This window comes from Alligator sinensis, unplaced genomic scaffold (genome assembly GCF_000455745.1).
Source record: "Alligator sinensis unplaced genomic scaffold, ASM45574v1 scaffold1093_1, whole genome shotgun sequence".
Lineage (NCBI taxonomy): Eukaryota > Metazoa > Chordata > Crocodylia > Alligatoridae > Alligator > Alligator sinensis.
In genome coordinates this window covers 429,959-451,853 of record NW_005842538.1, presented here as the reverse complement: position 1 = coordinate 451,853, position 21,895 = coordinate 429,959, and the positions used below count along the sequence as shown (strand labels likewise).

General features: G+C 40.6%; 1 protein-coding gene across 3 annotated transcripts in view; it reads left to right on the top strand.

Annotated features, from left to right (window-relative positions):
- IPCEF1 (interaction protein for cytohesin exchange factors 1) overlaps positions 1-21,895 on the top strand; it is a 139,246-nt gene that overhangs the window by 102,199 nt on the left and 15,152 nt on the right. For all 3 annotated transcript variants that reach the window (XM_025213567.1, XM_025213566.1, XM_025213568.1), the window contains 3 exons: positions 252-313; positions 3,513-3,601; positions 14,931-15,291. In XM_025213567.1, coding sequence (XP_025069352.1) covers positions 252-313; positions 3,513-3,601; positions 14,931-15,291 — 512 coding nt within the window. The remainder of the gene's footprint in view (positions 1-251; positions 314-3,512; positions 3,602-14,930; positions 15,292-21,895) is intronic.

The following is a 21,895-nucleotide window of genomic DNA, read 5'->3' as shown; positions in this document are numbered from 1 at the left end:
TCACACGTGTCAAAACTCCACGGGGAATGGGCATTGGGAGAAGAAACCAGTGAAGTTTAGGATTTTGGTCATATTAGACTTTTGTCATATTGTACCTTTGTTTATCTGAAAGATGGCACTTCTGAGCACGTAGTGCCCCATGAAAAAAAAACTGTGGTGATATCTGTAACGTTCCTGAATATGGTAAGAGATACTGGAGAGTAAAATATGAATCTCCCTACAAATGTATTTACTTCCTGCTTATATTGTAGGTGGCTAAATAAACTGGGACTGGCTGTGATTCCTCAGGCAACCAGTGGAAAGAATGAAGAAGGTATGTTTTAAAATTTACAATTTTGGCGTGGAACAAATGCAGTTTTCTTTATACAGTGAGACTTTTGTCAACTCTTTTCTTTTTAAAGTATAATCTAATGTCATATTGCTTGCTGCAGGTTTCTAATAGCACCATAACCTAATAGTGTCCTGAAATATTTGATTTTTCAGACCAACTGGGATGCCATAATTAATAATCTGATACTTGTGGAATTAATACGTTCTAAGAGTATCCTTTTATTTATTTATTCATTCATTTGTTTATTTATTACTACAGCAAATGTGCATTGTAGACATAAGGTAACAGGTACTTGTCTCCAAGGAGATCATTGCCTACGTGACTCACCTTATTTGTGTTTGGCACCAAATTAATACTTTCATTCACATAAGTCCTCCGCTACATCCACAAATACAGTTAACTTACAGACAGGAATTTGTCAGACAATGCTAGCATTAATTTTACTGACCTTGCTCAATGCCATGTCCTGTGATAATACAAATTGCTGTGTGCTGATAAAAATGATTGATTATGATCCTCTAGGGAGCCTGATGTATCATTGTCTCCCTCTGCTTCCTTTACCTTGATTGGGTTAGAGAATGTTTTTCGTTCTTTCTCGTAACAAAACACTGCCACTCCCAATTTGCTCCAACTTTCTGCAGGCATATGCCTTTTTTGATCTCTTTCCCGACTGCTTTTTTCTCTTCTCCAGCCAATTGATGGAGCAGAGCAGTCTGGGAAAAGTGGTGGAAAGATTGCTGTGTTGAATGTTAGACTGTATAGTAGGGTAAATCTAGTCCTTTTACTTGGAGAAGTGTCCAATTCTGCTTGACCTGTCCATGAATAACAGAATGGCTTGAATGAAAGATAATGGTGAACATAACTTGACTGGTCATCACTTCATATTAGAAAACCAAATAAGAGCTAATGTATGCTTGATTGTGTTGATTGTAATAGTAGTAACAGTTGCAGTAAGAGAAGAATAAGGAAAATAAGAATGCTATTAAAAATAAAAGTCAGCTGTGCTTAATGAAAGCTATACATTCAGCTCTGCCTATCTAACTGCTTGTGATGGTGATAAAGTTTCCAATGCTTCATCATTAGAGCATTCATAACATTGTCTCACATTTTGAAAACCTTTGAGAGTGGACCCCCATTCAGGGAAACAAAAACAATACATAATTATTTGCTTCCCTGAAGTCATGATATACAGTACTGAAGGCCCCCCATTCTACCCAACTATCACTCTTCTGTCGGACATGCCCCACAGCTTGAGATAGTGCTGACATAATGCCAGGACACCCTAACTTCCAGCACCTTACTTCTTCCATGAGTACCACAGATCATAAATTCATATCTACATATGAGGAAGTTCTTGGATCTCCACTCTGTTTTTTGTATGTTTCCTGTGCATTTAGTCCTCCAGTCCAATCCATTTACAGTATCAGAAACAGGGCTTCTCTGGTTTCATTTGTGTAGATACAACAAATTTGAAGAAGGTTTTCTTATTAAGGTTTTCTTATTAAGAGTTATTTAAATTATTTGTGAATAGTTTCTTAACACAAAGTAGAGGGATTTCAGTTGTGAAATCCCTCTACTTGCGTCACATTTTAATGCTTTATGCTAAATTATATTTAAAACTGTGATACACAGCTGGCAAATATTTACAGCAAGCCAAACAATAGTTATAATATCCTATGGTTCTACCAGGAATAGCATCAGGGAACTGTGTAAAATCACAATAGGTGGCACATCCTCCTAAACATCACTTCATCAGCATCGTTTTGAGATCTTTCTTTTGCATAATTTTTTTTTTCCCTATCAATATTTTTTTCTGATCATACAGTCATGAGATGCAAAAAAATGACAGAGTTTTCTCTATATACATAGGAAAGAAAAAAGAAAGAAAATATTCAATTATTAATAACTCTGAAAATTGTGATAATTGATAGTTACTAAATGGTGATGCTAGCAGAATGTTTCACACTTGCATGGCACCACTAAAAGCATCCCAAACCACTTTATGAACATAAACTTAACCAACTGACTGAAAGTTAAGTAAAATATATATAGATACGATTTCTTCTAGGCTGGTGCTGCTCCTCTTTAACAACACATTGACATTATGCAATCAACAGCTTTTAGGAAAGGAAGTGAAGAATACTTGCGCCAGTTGAAACCACAGGGGCATTCGTTACTCTAGTCACACAGTACCCACTGATGTTGTCTTCATTTAACTTTTCACTGCATTTAACTAACCATGCAACTCCTAAACTCAGATCACATATATGTGTGTGTGTGCTCTCTTCTGAGGTTGATGCAGGAAAGTCTTTTAATGTATACACTTGCTCAGCTAGAGTTTACATTTGCAGGGTTGGTGGCTGCTGAAAGATTTTAGTATAGTGGAAAAACAGCATTATTTTGTGGTAACGGTAGGACTATCTGCTTACAAACATATCTGTTATTTTGCCTAGTGTATCTCATTCTGTCTGTCTATACAAATGAATGCTTGTGAATGCTTTGTTTGTTTTAATCTACTTTTAAAAATCATCTAAATAGCAACAGTAAATACTTCTGTCCCTGCTATTTTTTTTAATTAGCACCCCCTTAATTTTGTAAAAATTGCTATTACTCAGCAGGGGACTCAACAGATATTGGGGTCTTTGGGCCTTGTTCCCATTAAATGAAAAATGTAGAGTCTGGGTATTCTATTAGTACAGATTATTTACTCCACAATATGGAGGAAAGTTGTTGAATGAAAGTTTTTATAATAGCATGTGGGAAATTTTACTTTTTCATGCATTTCAGCTCATTTCTTAGGGAGCTATGTCACTCTGTCTCCAGAAGTGACACTGTTTGGTCAGATTAAGGCGGTGAGCAAACTTCCATTTTGCTTTGATAGGTCTTGCCAAATTGCAAAACAAAATATAATACAGCATTTACTCAAATCCTTGGAAAGTGCATTCACATAAAAAAAAGGAATTTTATGAGGCTACTTATAGGAATACCCTCTGATGATTTTCACCATAATTATTTGGTTAGAATAAAACAAGTTGTCATAGAATGTCTGTTGGTTGGGTCTAACTGGAGCAGACATTGACTCATGAGGTTTTGGCATTGGGCAAAGGATCTTCACCTACCAAGATGGTTCAAGTAATAAATGAGTGTCTAACTTTTCTTTCATTTTATATTTATGCTCCAGAATGCTATAGTGAGAGTGAACATGATGATCCAGAAATAACAGAAACACCACCTCCACCATATACAGCACAGCCACTGCCTCCTCATTTGGTATGCATTACAGTAATTAGTTTGTTTCCAGTCACTAAACAGCGGGCACGAATATTGTTCTAGCCTCTTAAAACTGTGTATCTCTGATTAGTAAATTACAATAAGAACTGTAAGCATTTGCTTTATTTGCCTCTGGAAACTTGGATACACTTATTTTACCACCCATTCTCCATTGGAAAGCTCACTGAGATGATGATTTTCACATTACTTCATGTGTATAAAGCACCCTTACTCTTTTGGTCCATAAAGATGCTGTCCTGGCCTCATTTAAATCCGTCTAATTTGTAACATTTGAGAAAGTCATATAAACTATCTCTAATTATATATCGTGGCTAGAGTCAGAAATTGCATATAAACTGGTATAAGTGATCAGAAACTGGTTCAAATCTGTAACGTAACAGAAGTTCAGTGGACATAAATCACATTCAAAATGACCAAAATCAATTTAAGATAAACCTGGATGGATGTAGTATCTGACTTAACTGATTTAATTTAAATCGGTTTATTGACCTTCTGTCCCAGATCCCCTTCAGATTCAAGTTAACTCACAGTCCTCCAGCATCCCAGGATGTTTTGCACCTTCTTCACAAGCTCCCCACCTTGCAGGGTAGGCAGGCTAGCCTTGGCGCAAGCTGTCTGCCCCAGCAGGGAGGCATGCTCTAGTACTCATGGCTTCTGACCTGGGCCACTGCAGGCATATGGCTGCATTTCTGGAATCAAAAATGAATATCTGTTCACTTGCTTATTGGTTCAGTCTATGCAGCTTAAGCTAACCTGCAAAGACTGAATGGCTTCAGCTTTGGTCTTTTTAACTGTCTGTACTTAGTCCTTATGGTGTGAGTTATTCATTAGCATAGAAGTATGGGGTTCAGGGTTGAGAGAGGGGCATCAGATCACTAGAAAATAAGGCATGTGTTTATGACAGAGACAAACAAGGGAAATAGATGGAATGATGCCGTTTGACAGTTGTAAACAAGTAAAAAAGAAACCCCCAAAACATAATCACCTATACCATCATCACAAAAAACCAGAGTAGGTTTCATCTAATATTGAACAAGAGATAGTATCAGAATACAGAAAATGTTATTTTCCCTAAAACTATCATGTGTCTCTTCCTAACTGTAGAGATACCAAGAATAATGCTCACATCATTCCTGTCTGTTTGCTATTTACAGATTTAAGTAAAGAGTATATATATTCTCATATGGTGAATTTCATGTGTCTATGTTAAAAAATTAATCAGATTAACACAAATCCATCAGTTATTTGTCACTGAGATCACTTTATTTATATTTTGCATCACTTTTCCCAATATCCCTGCTTCTCTGTTGAGATCTGTTAAGCCAGGCACTATGTCTCCCTCTGTATTTGGAAAGTGACTAGCAAGTTTTGGATTCTAGTGCAATTTAAATAGTAAAGATTCAAATCCACCTCAGGTCAGTAATAAGTTAATGTAAACACCTAAAAGGTGGGCAGTTACATGTGATTAAATGGTCTTATTCCAGTCCTGTGAGGGAAAATGTCCATGTTGCAAGTTGGTACCAAAAGTCTGGTATTTCTAAGCAAAAAATCCAAATGCTATATTTTGTTATGAAAACTTAACTATCTTTTCTTGTAGAAGCTGTTCATTTTAAACAAGTTGTGGAACATAGATTCATTCGTGATGCTTTACTCAATTATTGCCTGTATTGTTTTGTGAATTAAAGGAGATTCCATTTTCAAGGATTTCTGCTTGGCATCTTTTGGCGTGTGTAGACGAAACGGGGGCCCTAAATTGAAGTGGTGGATTTTAAAAAACATCACTTCGGTTTAGGGCTGATTAAACCCCTGTGTCGTGCACACACCCTGCTGACTTACCTGCCTCTCTGGCAGGGATGGGAGAGTGAGCTGCTGGTGAGTGAAACAGTCCCTGGGCTGAGGGAGGGGGGAGGAGGGTGCTAGTGCTTCCTTCTGTGGCAGCAGCAGCCCCCCTTAGGTGGCACCCGCCCAGAGGCACCTAGCTTAGGCAGTCTCAGGGGGCACTGCAGCCACAGAGGGAAGGACTGGGCCCCCACGCAGCTCAGGCAGGCAGGCAGGTAGTCTCCGGGGAGTGGGTGGAAGATCAGGCTTGCCTCTTTTTTCTTGGGTGGAGCCTGCCTTCCCAGGCTGCTGACAGGCTGCCTGCAGGGCTTCTTGCAGAGCCCCTGAGCTACACGGAGCCTGGTGCTTTGCTCCGCGGCTGTAGGGGCAGCAAACTAAAACTCCTCAAAGGAGTTTTATTTTGCTGCGCCCCAAGTCATTTAAGGCTCATTACACTGATGAATTTCCTACAGCAGGTATGGTCTTGCTTACCCTGGCTTGCTTCTGATTGGTGGATGGGCTCCACCAATCACAACTGCAGAATCTCAAGCCCAGGACTCATCCAGAGCTCAAAAGGTAAGTCTGTTACATAAACACAAGTACTACCCTATGGTGACATTATTTAGTGTGCATGTGTAGATGCTGATGGGGCTGGTTGGGGCACAAGGGTGCTTCAGTAAGGGAGCTGCCTGCCAGCTAGCCCCACACTGGAGCACCCTCATGCCTCAGCCAGCCCCTCTACAGTATTAGTAGAATTAATTAATCTAGTAGAATTAATGTAAAATATGCTACTGAGGCATGCAACCACAGACACCGTTAAAGTAGTGCAAAAGCATTTAGCCCGCTTTAAAGTGTTGTGCACACACAGCCCTTTTTTTTGTCTACACACGGTCCCTGACTAACACTGAATTAGCCTTTATGAAGTTAGTGTGTGTCATAGTTTCCTATTGCCCTTTCTGTTTCAGTCAGATAAATTAATCTTCACTTACTACTCTAAACTCATTGTCTAACACTAAACAATGTACAACAATCCACCTGACATTTGGAGGATAAGTATTATTCACTAACACAGAATTGTTCCTTGCACTAATTGAAAGTTAAACATGACTTAGTGGCTATAAATATCAGAGAGAATGTGAACCTCAGAGATACAGCTCCAAGACCTATTCTAGGCCAGAGGCTAGTAATAAATAATACTTGAATTTAGCACTGCAGTGAATCATTGTCTGTCTTGAGTGTCAACAGTAAATCAAGTAGAATGTTTTAATAGTTTGTTGATGTCTTTCCATTCTCATGAGCATTGGGATCCTAATTCAATGCATTTGCTTTTCTCCATATGCTTTGTTTACATATGTACTATTTTTATCATTCTGACTTTTTGGCTTCTACAGCCTGTCACTCTGTTTAATGCAGAAACCACTCTTGGTTGTCTCCTCCTCCAGTGCTCCTTAACTTGTATGTGAAATCAACAGTAGTGGGAGCTGAGCTGGCTTTTGAATTTTAGCAAGGAAGGGGGCAAGTGAGCTGGATATTGTCAGGACTTTACTTAATTTCTTCTCACAGAGCTCAGCTTTATTTTCTTTTCTGAGTTCCCCTCCCCCCCACCCTAGCCTCAGCCCCACCCAAAAGCCTCTTCACTGATGGAAAAAAAGATGAGTATCTATTCAGCAAGACAGAGCTGATCAAAGGGATTGGCACCTGTCTGTCTTAGATTGCTTTTTTTGGCTAGTATTAGGAACAGCAAGCATAGGACATTTGGAGACCAGCAGAGCTCAGTTTAGCTTCAAATCAAAATCCTCTTTTAGCCCTAAATTTCACAGAGTTGTATTTGAAATATTTGAGCTTATTTTGTTAATCCTGTTTCAACATCTAACAGTGCTAGCACTGCATGGCATCCCATGCCACCCTGGAAAATATCTCAAGATACCAGGACACCCTGATTAAGAATCACTGCTCTTGCTGCATATTTTCTGGATTTTTTTTATTAGAAGCAACATTTAGTTTATAATCACAAACCAATGTCAAAAGTGACGTTTTATTAGTTTTATTTGCCTCTCCATGCAATGTGGTCTCCTAATGCCAGTCACTTTTGAAAATGAGACTTAGAAACCTAATTGCCTAGGCAGTTTTGAAATTGCTGCCTTTGGACTTTCAGGTAGAAAGCTTTAAAGACAAAAGCCTAACATCCCTATCTATCTCTGGAAACCAATAGGTAACCAGTGCAAATCCAAGCAATATTTTAACTATGTACCTTCCATTAAATTTTGCTTTTTCTCTGTGCTCCTCCAAACCCAAACCAGTGAGATACCCATTAATGTTTTGTTTTTAATCTATTGATCTACAATGTGGGTGAGTGCTCAGGGTGTTTTGGAAAATAAAAACAAGGAATTTTGGCTATTGATATGACAAAAATGTTACTGTTTGTGGGTACATCTACATGTGAAATTAATTGCTCCCAGACATTGCATTTACACGTGTGTGTGAGACTGCAGCATGTTGAGCCAGGTCAAAGCACAGCCGGCTGGTAGGGGAATGGGGGGTGGGAGGGTGGGGGGTGTTAGCTCACCAGCCTGGGGCTGCCCTGACCCAGCTCATCATACTGTAGAGGGGCTGGCTGAGGCATGAGGGTTCTCTAGTGTGGGGCTAGCTGGCAGGCAGCTCCCTCACTGAAGCACCCTTGTGCCCCAACCAGCCCCATCAGCATCTACACATGCACACTAAATAATGTCACCATAGGGTAGTACTTGTGTTTATGTAACAGACTTACCTTTTGAGCTCTGGATGAGTCCTGGGCTTGAGATTCTGCAGTTGTGATTGGTGGAGCCCATCCACCAATCAGAAACAAGCCAGGGTAAGCAAGACCATACCCTTTCCCCAAAGGGAGGGGGCAAGGAGCAATCTGGACCTGGTTTGAGACTACACCCTGCCAGGTCCAGAGAACTTCAGGGGTCGAGCCCCTGAAGTGTGTAAAAGGAGAGCGTGCTCAGCATGCTGGAGGAGAGAGATGTGGTGAGGGATGGTGAGGAGAGAGGAGCTTTGGAGATGACTGTCCTCGGGACCCTGCCTGTGCCTCAATGGTGCATGGGTTGGTGCATGGTGCTCAGGCTCTAGGAGCCAATTGAGGTGGCTTGAGCCTGTGAACCCAGCAAGCAGCTGGGTAGGCAATGCATGGATCAGTGCATGGAGAGCCAACCTTGGGAGCAGTTCAAGGTTGCTCAGGTCCCATCCTGTGTGCAGGTTGGTACATGGAGAGCTGGCCCTGGTAGCAGCTCGAAGCTGCTCAAATTAGCCCCGGCTCTAGGCTGAGTAACCCGAACCCCACAGTGTGGCTCTGCATTAAACTAAAAGAGCAGGGTTGGGAAAGGGAGAGATCCTCAGTGTGATTCCAGGGAACCAGAACCAGTAAGGGCTCAGCTCATGTAGGAGTGCCTGGGATGCCCAGTGTGGGGCACCAGGCCATAGAGAGGAGCTGGAGGCACCACTGGAGAGAAGCCCTCGTGAGACTGGCTACCAGGGGATGAGCCGTGGCTGCTTCAGAGTGGGAGTGTGAGTTGCTGGGGAAGCAGGTTTCACAGGGGAGGTGGGCTTGGGAGAGGAGGGTCTGCTGCCTCTACCCTCCTCCTTTGTGGGGGGGCGGGGGGGCGTGTCCACATCCCGGGGCCTTAAAAGGGAGGGTCTCTAAGGAGCACCCTGTGAGGTGCTGAGTGTGCCCCCTTATGTTGTGATTGTTGTTGTTTCATACTGCAGAAGTTAATATAGTTATGGGTATTCCTTAAAGGAGTTTCTGTGGGTTTATCTGTCTTCATTACCTATATGTGTTTATTGCCTATTATCAGAACATACCTGTATTGTTGCCTGTGTATGTCTATGGTATTGCTACCTCAATTTACCTGGGTTATCTAAATTGATGCTGATATGTGTTTATTGTGTTGCTGCCTTGACTTACCTGTTCTAAAGTGTTAATGCTTAGTCTGTGCAGGGGGGTTAATTATTGCATATGCTGTGAATCACCCGGTTTATATTTTGCAGTCCCTTGAAGTGGTACAATATGTTGATTACAGGTTATTGTATATGGTGTTACATACTAATTTTACTGTAAATATTTAATGTTTCTTATTCATATTTATTTATTGTAGTAATACATTTGTATTTAGTTAAGTGCTTAGTCTTGGCCTGGCTCCGTAGAGAGGAGAGGGAACTGCTCCCAGGTGTCAGGCCCCTCTCTCAGCACTCTTGCCTGACCACCCCGTCCCTTCCATTGGTGGACAGGTAACTTTGGTAAATACTAAACATCATAAGAAAAAGAAAAATCTGGTGGTTTCTCATTCATTCCCAACTATCGGTGGATCTATGATTTTGAAAAGGGGGGTGTCAATGATGTGCGTGCATCATCCCATATTACACAACATGTATTTTTCCCCAGTTAAAGAGAAATTAGAAGCTTTACTAATACATTTTGGGTTTAGCACTACATTATTCAGTTCAAGATCAAAGAAAAAACAAATATAACTTTATTAGAATGTTGACTAATTTGCTAAATTATATATTAAGTTTAAAAAGCACAACAAATGAGGCAGAAAGTTATCAGAATAATCAAAAAGTATTGTTGCATTAGTCCTGTAGTCATTATAGTTAAATGTACATCTCTTTTAAATGTATATCTCTTATTCAAATTTGTAAAACAAAATCTAGTCTTCAAGCATCTTGACAGTGCCACCAGTTCTTCACCCATTCATTTCTACACCTAAGTTAATATTACCACCCCTGAGTTAAGATTTTTATTGTGAAGTACAAATAGTCTTCAGGGCTGTGAAAGAGAAGAAAGACATTACCAGGAATGGCTAACAGACAGAAAAATTGCAGAAGAAAGGATAGTTTGAAGAGTTGTTGGTTGTAGCCATGTTGGTTTGAGGACATAGGCAGACAAGGTTTTTTTGGGTAGATGTGATATCTTTTATTGGAGCAACTAAATAGTTGGAAAAATTGTTCTTTGCAAGCTTTCAGGCACAAACACCCTCTTACAAAAAAACCCACCCTTACAAGGTGGGTGTTTGTGTCTGAAAACTTGCAAAGAACAATTTTTCCAAGTATTTAGTTGGTCTAATAAAAGAGATCACATCTACCCAAAGAACCTTGTCTGCCTAGTTTGAAGAGTGGAATATTAAGATCATTAACAAGCAGAGAGGGTCATTAATACCTATAGACTGAATAAAGACTAACAGGAACCAGCTAGATTATTATAAACCATGAAGTCAATTGATAGCCTCAGTGCAGTTTGAAAAGAACTGCTACTGCCCATTTAAAATGTTTGGTTTAAAAATGTAGGTAGAGCAGGTATCAAACGGGGGTGCTCCGCTTAGATCCTCCCCTACTTGCAACCATTTTGTAATGGTAAATAAAAACAGAAATTTCCTTTACATTTATTTTTGTCATTAGCAAATTGCCCATCAAGAATGGTGGAGGGTAGGGGTGGGCGAAAACTGAGCCCTGCATCCGGCCCCATGGCCTCACCCCCCCACCCCCCTGCTGCTTCTTGTCTGGCCACACTCCCCTCCATCACCACTCCACATCAGACCCTGCCCCCTGCATCACTTTGTGTTTGGTTCTGTGCCAACCCTCCCTCCCTTGCCCCCCCCACTCTGCATCAGCCCTTGCCACCCCACTCCACCCCTCCCACTGCTCCACATCCAGACCCACGCTACCCAACCCCCCCTTCCCCTTCACTCCACATCAGGCCCCACTCCATGTCATGCCCCACTCCCGTTCCTGCACTGCCACTGTGCATCAGGCCATGTTCCACCTCCCGCTGCTCCACATCTGGCCCCATGCCACCCCCTCTCCCTCAGTCTGCATTCACCTGGCCCATGTCTGCCTGCCTCCCTCCCTGCCTACCACCTCCCCGTCCCTGCTGGCTGTTCTGGGGGGCATTGGGGCTGGGCAGCGAGGTGGGTACTGTGATCCCCCCCTTTGCCCTCAGGCAGGGAGACAGGGTGGTGGGGGGAAGCCCCACTGCTCAGGCAATCAGCATGTATTTGCCACCACCACAAACTTGCCCAGCAGCAGCACAAAGTTGGGGCTCCATGCAGCCAATTGCTGCCTGCCCTCTCAGCAGTGTATATGCAGTTGGCCAAAAGCATTATGGACAGATAGACACACAGGCAGACAGACAGACTAAGCCCTTTATATATATATATATAGAATTCTTCTACATGAGCTAATGGCAGAAAACATAGGTAACATCTGGCACCTTCCTTTCCTGAATGTGAAGCAAAGATGCATAGTAATGGGGCAGCTGCAACACACTGCAGACCCTGCGGTGCCTGGAAATCTGTTTTGGAACTGCAAATCTCAGCCAGCGAGCAGAGGGGAGGGGCCAAACTGTGCTGTGGAGCAGAGAGCCCCACCCAGCCCAGAGAGCATGCCGGGATGCTGGGGGACTCTGATTTAACTTAAACCAGCAAGGGGTCTGGGGCAGACATTGCATAAATTGGTTTGACTCAAATCAGTTAAATCTGATACTACATTCAACCAGGTTTATCTCAAACTGGTTTCAGCCATTTTAAAACTTGTTTATGTGTACTGAACATCTGTTCAGGTACAGGTGGAAACCAGTTTCTGATCACTTAAACCAGTTTATGTGCAAGGTCTGTCCCTAGCTATGGAGCCAGTGGTGACCTCCAGCTGTGTGTGTGGCTGCAGCAGGAGCAGCTTTTTTCTGTGCCCTTTAGTTCTTCCTCTGCCAGGTCAGGACCTGGGGCAGCTGCTCTGGCTGCCCTGCCCTACTTACATTCCTGACTAAGCATTTGAATTAATAAATTTAATATCTCACGAGCCTGACCTTTTATATTTTAGATGTACTGTTTTGCTATACAAATACTTGCCAGGTTGTCTCATTGTTTTGAGTTCTGGGGAATAGGGGAACAAGCCTTATCTGCTGATTGGCAGTTTTCTATGTGATGGGGCTTCTAGTCCTAATTGATTCATGTTGTGACATTATTTCCTTGCCTTTTGCTTTCATGATACAGCTGTAAAGCTTTCCTTAAGAAAATGAGTGTCTGAAATCTGTACTGTAGTGGGCATAATCACAATGTACATAATCTCATTCTGTTAACAGTCGGGTCAGGAGAGAGCGCTTTTAAAATATACCTTTTCTGCAGTTGCAAGAATGCAGCGTGTGCTCCAGGCAACCAGTGACCCGTGGTCTGATCTAAACACTCCATGTTTTCTGCAGTGATTAATAACTAAACAGGAGAAAGTAGTACTTGATTTTTTTTTTTCATTTTTGAAGGAGGTAGTATATGTTATAGCAGCACTGAACTGCAGAAATGTGTGTAGCATAATCCAAAATGCTGTCACACTTGGTTTAAAAATACGTTGTTAATGTATAGATTATCAATGTACAGTAGAGTGGCTTTGTTTTTTAAGGATAAGCTTATTTTTGCCTTTGCCTAGCAAGTAGGTTTCCCTAGCAACAGAACTTGAGTCATTTTTGGTGCTCTCAGTTTTGATGTCCTCTTTTATTCATTAAAATATCTCTTCTACATACATTTTAAGAATATAGAACCTGGTGTGATGGATCTGAACTGCGGCCTATCAAGTCCAATACTCTGACCTTGACAGTGGCTAGTATGAGAGAGCAGGCAGCCACATACTACAGGCATATGAGAAATAAGCCTAGTTCCTTTATAGACTAACTAATTAAGATATATAAAGCATAAACTTTTGTGAACCCAAGTTCACTTCATCCGACTGTGTGAAAAGACAGTATAGAGCAGAGTATAAAGTGGAGTATGCAATTAGAATACAATAGGTGAGAAAGCAGGAGGGAGGTGGGTGCTGTATCAGATTTTTCACAAGAACGTGTATTATTCCTACTTGTATTTTTAGGCAAATGAAGGGTACCACATACTACAGGCGTATGAGAAATAAGCCTAATTTCTAATAGACATTGTTTTAAGTCCTGCAGCAGCATTTTTTATATGCCTTTTAATAGTTTTTTTGTTATTATCTATTGCAATTCTGGCATATCGTTGTTTTAAGAAAATAATATCAATCATCCAGTCCCTTTTTGAGTCTTGCTAAGTTCTAGGTCTGAATAATATGCTGAGGCAATTCCATGTTCTAATCATGTATTGTGCAGAAAAAAAGTATTTTCCTTTTATCAGTTTGGAAAGTGTACCTTTTCATTTTTGTTGAATGTCCCTTTGTTCATGTGTTATGATGCAGGGAGAACAAAACTTCTGAGCTACCTTGGCTCAGTTTTTCAAAGGTATTTAGACCCTTGATGATGCAAGTAGGTGTGTCAGCTTCTTGTGAGAGGCCAACTATGAGAGTAGTTGCAGTAATACAAATATGTACTGTAACTAGGGCCAGGGAGCTTACCTTCATCTTCAGAGGTTTAAATACATTTGAAATCTGGCCCCTTTTCAATACCATTTGTAACTTCATGCATTTTCAGAGCTCCTCTTAAACATCTTTTTAAAAATCCATTTTTTCAATCTCTGGTCACAATTTTTACATGCTCATAGAGAATCCTAGATGAGGCTGCACTATTGGTTTATCATCCCCATTCTTTATGCAGTTTAGCATCTATGCTTTTTAGATTCTAGATGCATGTTGAGGAGAACTAGTTATTGAGCTGTCTACAGTGATGCTCAGGTTCCTTTCCTGAGCTGATGCAGTTAAATTATAACCGTGAACCTTACGAGAAATGTAATGGACACAAGTTCCTCCATTTGTTCCCTTCCCTGTACTATGTAAATTACTTCAATATTTTTTGTGACTTGCCTTTACTTGTCCATTCACACAATTTGGCTAATTCCTCCTAACTTTCCTCGCACTCCTGTCTAGAATTGACATACCTAAATAACTTTATGTCTTCTGTAGCCTTCACAACTTTTCATTCCCTAACTCTTTATTTAATTGATTAACACACATTTGACCTAAGATAGTACCTTGAGTTTGAACCAGTGTAGCTGAACTAGCACAAATACCTATGATAGATGAGGATTAAAACATATGCAAGGCTGGTACTTGTAATGACTGGAACAGAGAGAGCACTGAAATATACTGAGACACACACCAGGCGTACTTAAAATATAAGCTCTGTATTAGTGAAGTTTGCCTCTACTTGAAATTCATGTAACCCTAGTGCAAACCATGGATTGGCACATCTACCTGGGGATTTACGCTGCTGCTGTCGTCCCAGTGAAAAGCAACTGGTAGCTGTAACCAGAGAAGGAGGTCTATGATTAGAGAAGAGGCCTGAAGTGGTTTGAAAGCCATATGCTTAATTTGCCAATGGTACATGTGAGTTTTTGCATGTATGAAAGTGTATATGGGGCTGATCTGTGAAAGTACACTCCATTTGGGTAATGTTAAGCAAAACTATATAATTTTTGGCATCCTGTTTCTCTTGCTGCATATCATATGAGAGGAAAGGCTGGGTGATTATTTATTTATTCCTCAATTTTTTGTTTCTTGAAAACAGGTTCAGCAACAGCCTTCTGTGGCCTCCTCACTGTCTAGTGAAGCATCCTGTTCTCTTTCCTCCCTGGAAAGCACCGTGAAGTCACAAGAATCCTCTTCTTCCTTGGTGTCTAAAGTGACTTATCCAGAAAGGCAGTCCTGGCTTGACATAGTTAACAGCTCTCCTGCCACGGAAGAGGTTGATCAACCCTTAACTTTCTCTGTTCAGAATCACACTGGTGAACAGCCACAGATGAACTGTAGTGAATCAGTTGAAAGCCAGCAGATCAAGTCTGATACTGGATCTCACGACACTTTGCTAGGTGAAGGCACAACTTGCTTAACTGTGCCAGATCTGGTAGGAATGAAGACACTAGCCAAAGGTGAGCAAATCAGACAGTAGTCTGTTTTTGACAGTCTTTCCCAAAGTGAATCCTTCATTGTTGTTTCCTCTTTTGTATTATTTACTGGACAACTTGTCAGTGGCATGTAATTTATTTGTTAATGTTTATATATTTCCTTGAATCTGTATCTATCTATCTATCTATCTATCTAGTCTCCTTAAATCTTACCTCAAATCTTTTTTTGAGATCATGATGGTAGCTCTGATATAAAACCTTAAAATAGGCAAAACTCCTCTTGACTTCCTGTACATCAGTACCATTACTTCTTTCAGGGGGCTGCATTTGCAAAAATGTTTTATTCCATACCTCACATGGGGAATCAAAATGGCTATGAAATCCAATGTCATCACAACCAGATGTTAAGCAAGAAGTCATGCGCCAGAAAAGGTGGAAATGTGATATCTTAAGACACAAGTTTACATTTGGTTTTACTGTTTATTCACTGTTGACTTCTTTGAAGGCTTTTCCTAATAAAAGGAACAGAATATAGGCTTTAAATCAGGGAGACATTTAAGCATATGCTTAGCATGTGATAGCCACAATGATGTCACAACAGAGAGTTGTGAATCAAGGACTAATTAAATATTCAAAATGTTGCATTTATTACCACTGTGACTATGGAGACGCAGGGTTTTTTTTTCCTTTTGAGTACTGCTTTTTTAGGACTAAGGTCTGAGCAATGTCCTTTATGCAATATTAGGAAAAGAATATTGAAATATGAGGATTCTCAAAAGTTTTAGCTGAGGAACTTTTAGTCACAGAGAAAGATTAGAAAATGGGGAAGTGGGGATGTTCTTTTGCATCAACTCAGGCCCCAAATGAAAATTGTAATTGTTTTGAAACTTGTTTTGACTGATTTTCAAATAATGTGATCCCTCAATAAATGCAGGAAAGGGATAGTCTCAATAATCATTATACAGTATCAGAGTAATATACACATGGCAATTATAATGTTATTTTAACAACTGCTTTTATCACTATCAGGTCAGAGATTTAGTGTGCAAAATAAAAAATGGAAGAATTTAGAATGTAGGACTATACATTTGTAGGATCACACCTTATACTGATACAATGATGCCAACCAATGAAAATAGATGAAAATAAAATCTAGGAATGGTTTGGCATAATTTATTTGTGAAGCTAAAAAAATCCTATTGGTGCACTGGTTTAAAAATGTCCAGAACTATTTAAGAGAAAAAGTAACACTTTCCCCTCCCTCACTATGTAGCTGGCAGCTGTCACAAATTGCAGAGCGCTTGCAGTCTAAGACCTTTCTATTGATGATCTATGATGGGACTCCAAAAATAGATAACTTCAATGAGATAATCACTATGGAAACTGTGTAACTTCAGTGTTTGCTTGTGTGCATCATAACCTGATGCTGAGCCATCAAATTACATAGCGTCCATGTATTTTTCTCCTCTTTACTTAACAGGTGTGGGGGTGAATGTATTTCATTGCATCAGCTTCTGAAAATTAAGTAAAATCTTGGTAGCATGTAAATTACACAGTGTTTTAGCTAGAAAATTTGAGATTGAAATGGAGGCTAATGTACCCCAGGGATTCAGTTTGAGATGAGTGTATCATAATGAATGCAGTTCTGGTTCCAGGGCTCCTGAAGCAGGAGCTGCCCCACTCCAACTAGCTGACAGGCATGTATGTGCATGAACCCTTTAAGGGACATTCTGAATGAAGGAAAGGCCTGGAAAAATAAATGTAAATATACACTATTTAGAACAGGCAGCAATAGGTAAAGATCTTGCTATAATCAATGGAATAACAATAGTATCATGACTTGAAGGGCATTAGTGTAATCAGTATTGATTCTTGTACTAAGATCAGCATCTTAGAAATGGGAGGTAAGATGTAACTTTTCTTCCTTCTCATGCTTGAAGGCCCCATACCCTGGTTCATAACCTGAACCTTTGCAGCTGAGAAATTATTCATTTTTTGACTATTCTGGCCCTAAAACATTCAGGCCCATGCAAACTTGTTATCTCAGCTTCTGTCTTGAGAAGAAAGAAATATCTTGGCACATAATCTAGTTCCCTTTTACTCAGGAAACCATTGGAATAGAATATTTAATGCAGTGATAGCAGCATATGGCTAAATGCTCAGACCTGGGAAATTGTTCAAACCCTGCAAGACCTGCCAAACTTCAAAATTTAAACTCCTGCTCTGCATTTTGAAAACAATTCAGGTATCACAGGAATGAGTGTAATGTATAACCTGAGGGAGGGCAAAGTCTTTTGTAAAGAACTATAGATTTCTCACTTTAATTTTTTCCCCCAACTATTTAAGTTGGTCTAATAAAAGATATCAGATTCACCCAAAGAACCTTGTCTCACTTTAAATATGAAGTTGATTCCATTTACATCTGCTTTGCAGAGACAGTATGTCAAGATTGTTGCCTGTTTCACATACAGAGATAAAGGAATCAGAACTCCTAACACGGAGAGAGAGAGAGAAGGAAACACTAGGTAGTCAAGACTATAAACAAGTGTCTGGCTACGTGCTGTATATCCAGAGGTTTTTCCTCCCTTCCCTAGGGTGGCTAGACACTTTTAACAGCTAGTCCTTATCACTTTTATTTCTTTTGGCAATTGTTGTGTCAGAGTGTCTGATTGTGATGACAACAACACAAGGAAGCAGAAAAACGGAGATGTTACTGCAAAAGAATGGGAGTATTTATTTATATTTATGTAGGTTTCTTCCACTGCAGCAATAACATCCTCTTTGCAGAGCTCTTCCTGAGGAGTTTTTTGATCATCTGAGGTTAATGCCTCAGGCAAGAAATTCTTCCGGTGGATGATTCCTTGTGGTGTCACCTTGGTTTCAATTTGGCCAGTAGAATTTGAAGATCCGGCACATATATGTGATTTAAAGATGGGGCAGAACTGGACACCTTGTACTGCAAACTCATTGTATGTTGGCAGGAGTAGCTCTGTATGAAGGAGCTGGTTAAATGGGATCTGGATCCCAAGTAGTTCTTGCTTTTTCAGAGCTGACTTCTTTACCTGCTGGTTTAGCTTATCTGTGCAGATTCTCCAGTATGCAGTGGCTTCTTTTCCCTGCTGTAGTTGCACAAAAGGTATGGATTATACCTGTAAAAAACCAACAAATTAATTGGGGTGAAGTGCTACATAAGGAGAGAATCTGGCAACATATGTTGATAAGTTGTGCTTTGAACAGTTAACTGGACATGCCTCCTTCCACGTCCAATTTTGGAAAGGTTCTTTTTGAAGTGAACAAAGAGGTTTTGAGTCTTATGCTACTTCTTAATAACAGGTTCTCTGTCTACTATTACCACAGAAAATAGACTTTGGAGTCCTGCCGTTATAGCTGGTAAACGAAAATAAGGGAAAGAATAGGAGTCATAGAATATTTATGTTCAGAGTTATTTCTGGGGTTTTTTTAGCCACATTTAATTCTGCTCTCTTTTTTCTACCCCCTTGTTTTGTAAGGCTAGAAAAGTCATATAATCTCCTTGGGCCTGCTTTTTTTTTCAGGTGTAAATCTGATATACATTTTTAGGGGTCCTGTGAAGCCTAACAAACCAAGGCTTATAACATGGTAGGAGATTTTTGGCTGAAGAGTGCTTTGTAAAAGATCAGTGGGATTGGTTCTTCATGTCAATCTTGGTTTAAGAAGCATCTAGCTAAAGAAGCCAGAGGAATGGAAAAGTATGTGTCAGGATTTCATACAGAGTAATGGAAAAGTGTGTTTACTGTCTCACAGTTGCTATTAAATCATAGTTCTCCTGCAGCTATTGAGAGAAAATGAGCCCTTTTTAAAAAGCATTAATTTCTGACTTAGTTTGGATGAGTGCTGCAATTGCCTATATATGGCCTATTGTGTATAAATCAGAGAGAACAAGTTTATCTTGAAGGAGAGGGGCAGAGAAGATCATCTGTGATGTAGTGTTTTATAATGATTCCTAAGGACTGGGGGGTCTGAATTAAAATATTTGATGTGATCTCAGTCCATCAGTATAAATGAGCTGGAAAAGACGTGTATAGAAGTTCTAGTGAAACCCAAAGTTTTCATTGTTTTTGTCATCAATGTGAACTCCAATTGGCTTAGCAATATACCCCAAAGAAAGAATTGTGAATTTCTGAATGAAAGAGCAGTTTAGACAAGTACCTGACTGGAATGGTTTGACTCCGGGGGTTCAGGTCCTTTTCAACTTAACTATTTTATAGTTCTATTTTCCTCGGAAAATGAGTAATATGTGCTCGCTGCATATTTTTACTGGGTGACCCAAAACAAATGTATCGGAATGATACAGCACTATATCATAAGTTGTCAGGGTTTTCTGTTATGACTGATATTGCTTCAGACTAAAAAATTATGCTTGCTAAGTCTTCTCTTTTGGGCAAAATACTGAGTCACTTCTGTGATATATCTGTGCTTTGCTGGTAGTCAGAAATGAAAACAAGTGCAAAGTTATAAGATAGCAAACAGGTTGTGAATGCATCCATTAATTTGAAACAACAAAAATCATTTCATTGTCAAGGTTCAGGTCAGTGCCTTTCTTTTCTTAGTCATCCAACCTTTATTTTATAATAGCAAAACTACAGCTGCTGGTTTCTTTTGCTCCTTCTCTAACATAACAAAAGGCTTGTGAAGCACTTCAGATGTAACACACTGTAAGCGCTAGGTATTTTTTTATCACCACAAATTCTCTTATTGGCTTTTTAAACATCTACTTAACATACTTAAACTAGGGACTCCTAAACTCTTCCTCTGAATGTCCATGTTTTTTTGTTGGAGTGTGTCTTGTTGATACTTCCCTGCGGATCCATGAATGCATGGTATTGAATATGAAGTACTAGGTAGCAGTCTCAAGACCACAAAGCAATGGGTTCTGCTTCTTGATCTTTGGGTCAGATATGTCAAAAGGAAGTTCAAAAGGGTAGGCTTTGAGATCAAAACTGAGAGCCAAGTAACTTATCAAACTTCAGTCATATAATCTATATTCAGACATGTTATCTATTATCTACTGGATTCACTTACATAAAATAGACATATTCCTTAAATTGGCATTTAGTTATTTTTCACCATACTTAGGGTAGATAATAGCTGATGCACAATGGAAATTGGAAACGATCCTTTTATCCACTCTGTACATAGGCCATGATTAACAGTCTTCTGCTTTAAACTTTTTCCTGAGATTTCCATTTTTATTCTACACTTTTTCTACCTTGATTCACCTGAGCAAAATAACTTCATACATCATAAATATATTGACTTTGACACATTTTTGAGGGGAAAAAAACAATTTGCTGTTTTGAAAGCATTCAGAAATTCACTTCAATATGCTGAACTGACCCAGAAGTCCTGGTTACTTGTTTCCTGAGGGTGCTATTGGGAATTCCCTCCTATTTACCACATAAGATTTAAATTAAGAAAGTAGGCCATGGTCACACTAGGTTATAGGTGGCCAGGCCTAGGGCCACTCAGGGACTGAAGTGCTGACCAGGGTCAGAAGGAATGAGCAGAATCCAAGGACAAGCCAGGTCAGGAAGCCAGAGGGTCAGTCTGATAGCAGCATTTAGGGAAGAAGCCAAGGCAAGAAGCCTGGAAATTAAAGAGCAGAGGCAGAGAGAAAGCTGTAGGGAACAGCAAAGCAGCATAGGGTCAGACTGAACCCTGTTGCCCAGATATTTCTTGTTCCCACTCAGGAGCTTATATGGGGGAAGTGGAGGGTCACCTGACCCTGACTGGCCACTCGGGTGACAAGCAGTGGATGGAGGGCTAGGTCCTGATGCAAACTTCAGGCCGGCCTTGCCAATCTGGGTGGTCAGCTGTAGGGTGGCAGGCTGAATTGAGTGGCTGTGCTGGCCCCAGGTTTAAGGCCATGGCTTGACAGCAATAAGCATGAGAACATGCTTAGAGATGGTAGACCCTGAGATGGTGCAGAATCACTTGGAAGAACTGGATGCCTTTAAGTCGGCAGGCCCGGATGAGTTCCATCCGAGGGTGCTGAAGGCACTGGCCGACATCATTGCAGAGCCACTGGCAGGAATATTTGAACGCTCATGGCGCACGGGCAAAGTCCTGGAGGACTGGAAAAGGGCCAATGTGGTCCCCATCTTCAAGAAGGGGAGGAAGGAGGACCCGGGCAACTATAGGCCAGTCAGTCTCACCTCCATCCTTGGCAAAATCTTTGAAAAAATTATCAAGGCTTACATTTGCGAGAGCGCAGCAGGACAAATTATGTTGAGGGGAAACCAGCACGGGTTCGTAGCAGGCAGATCATGCCTGACTAATCTAGTCTCTTTTTATGACCAGGTTATGAAATGCCTAGACACAGGAGGAGGGGTGGATGTCGTATACTTAGACTTCAGGAAGGCCTTCGATACGGTATCCCACCCCATACTGGTGAACAAGTTAAGAGGCTGTGACTTGGATGACTACACAGTTTGGTGGGTGGCAAATTGGCTAGAGGGTCGTACCCAAAGAGTCGTGGTGGATGGGTCGGTTTCGACCTGGAAGGGTGTGGGCAGTGCGGTCCCGCAGGGCTCAGTCCTTGGACCGATACTCTTTAATGTCTTCATCAGCGACTTGGACGAGGGAGTGA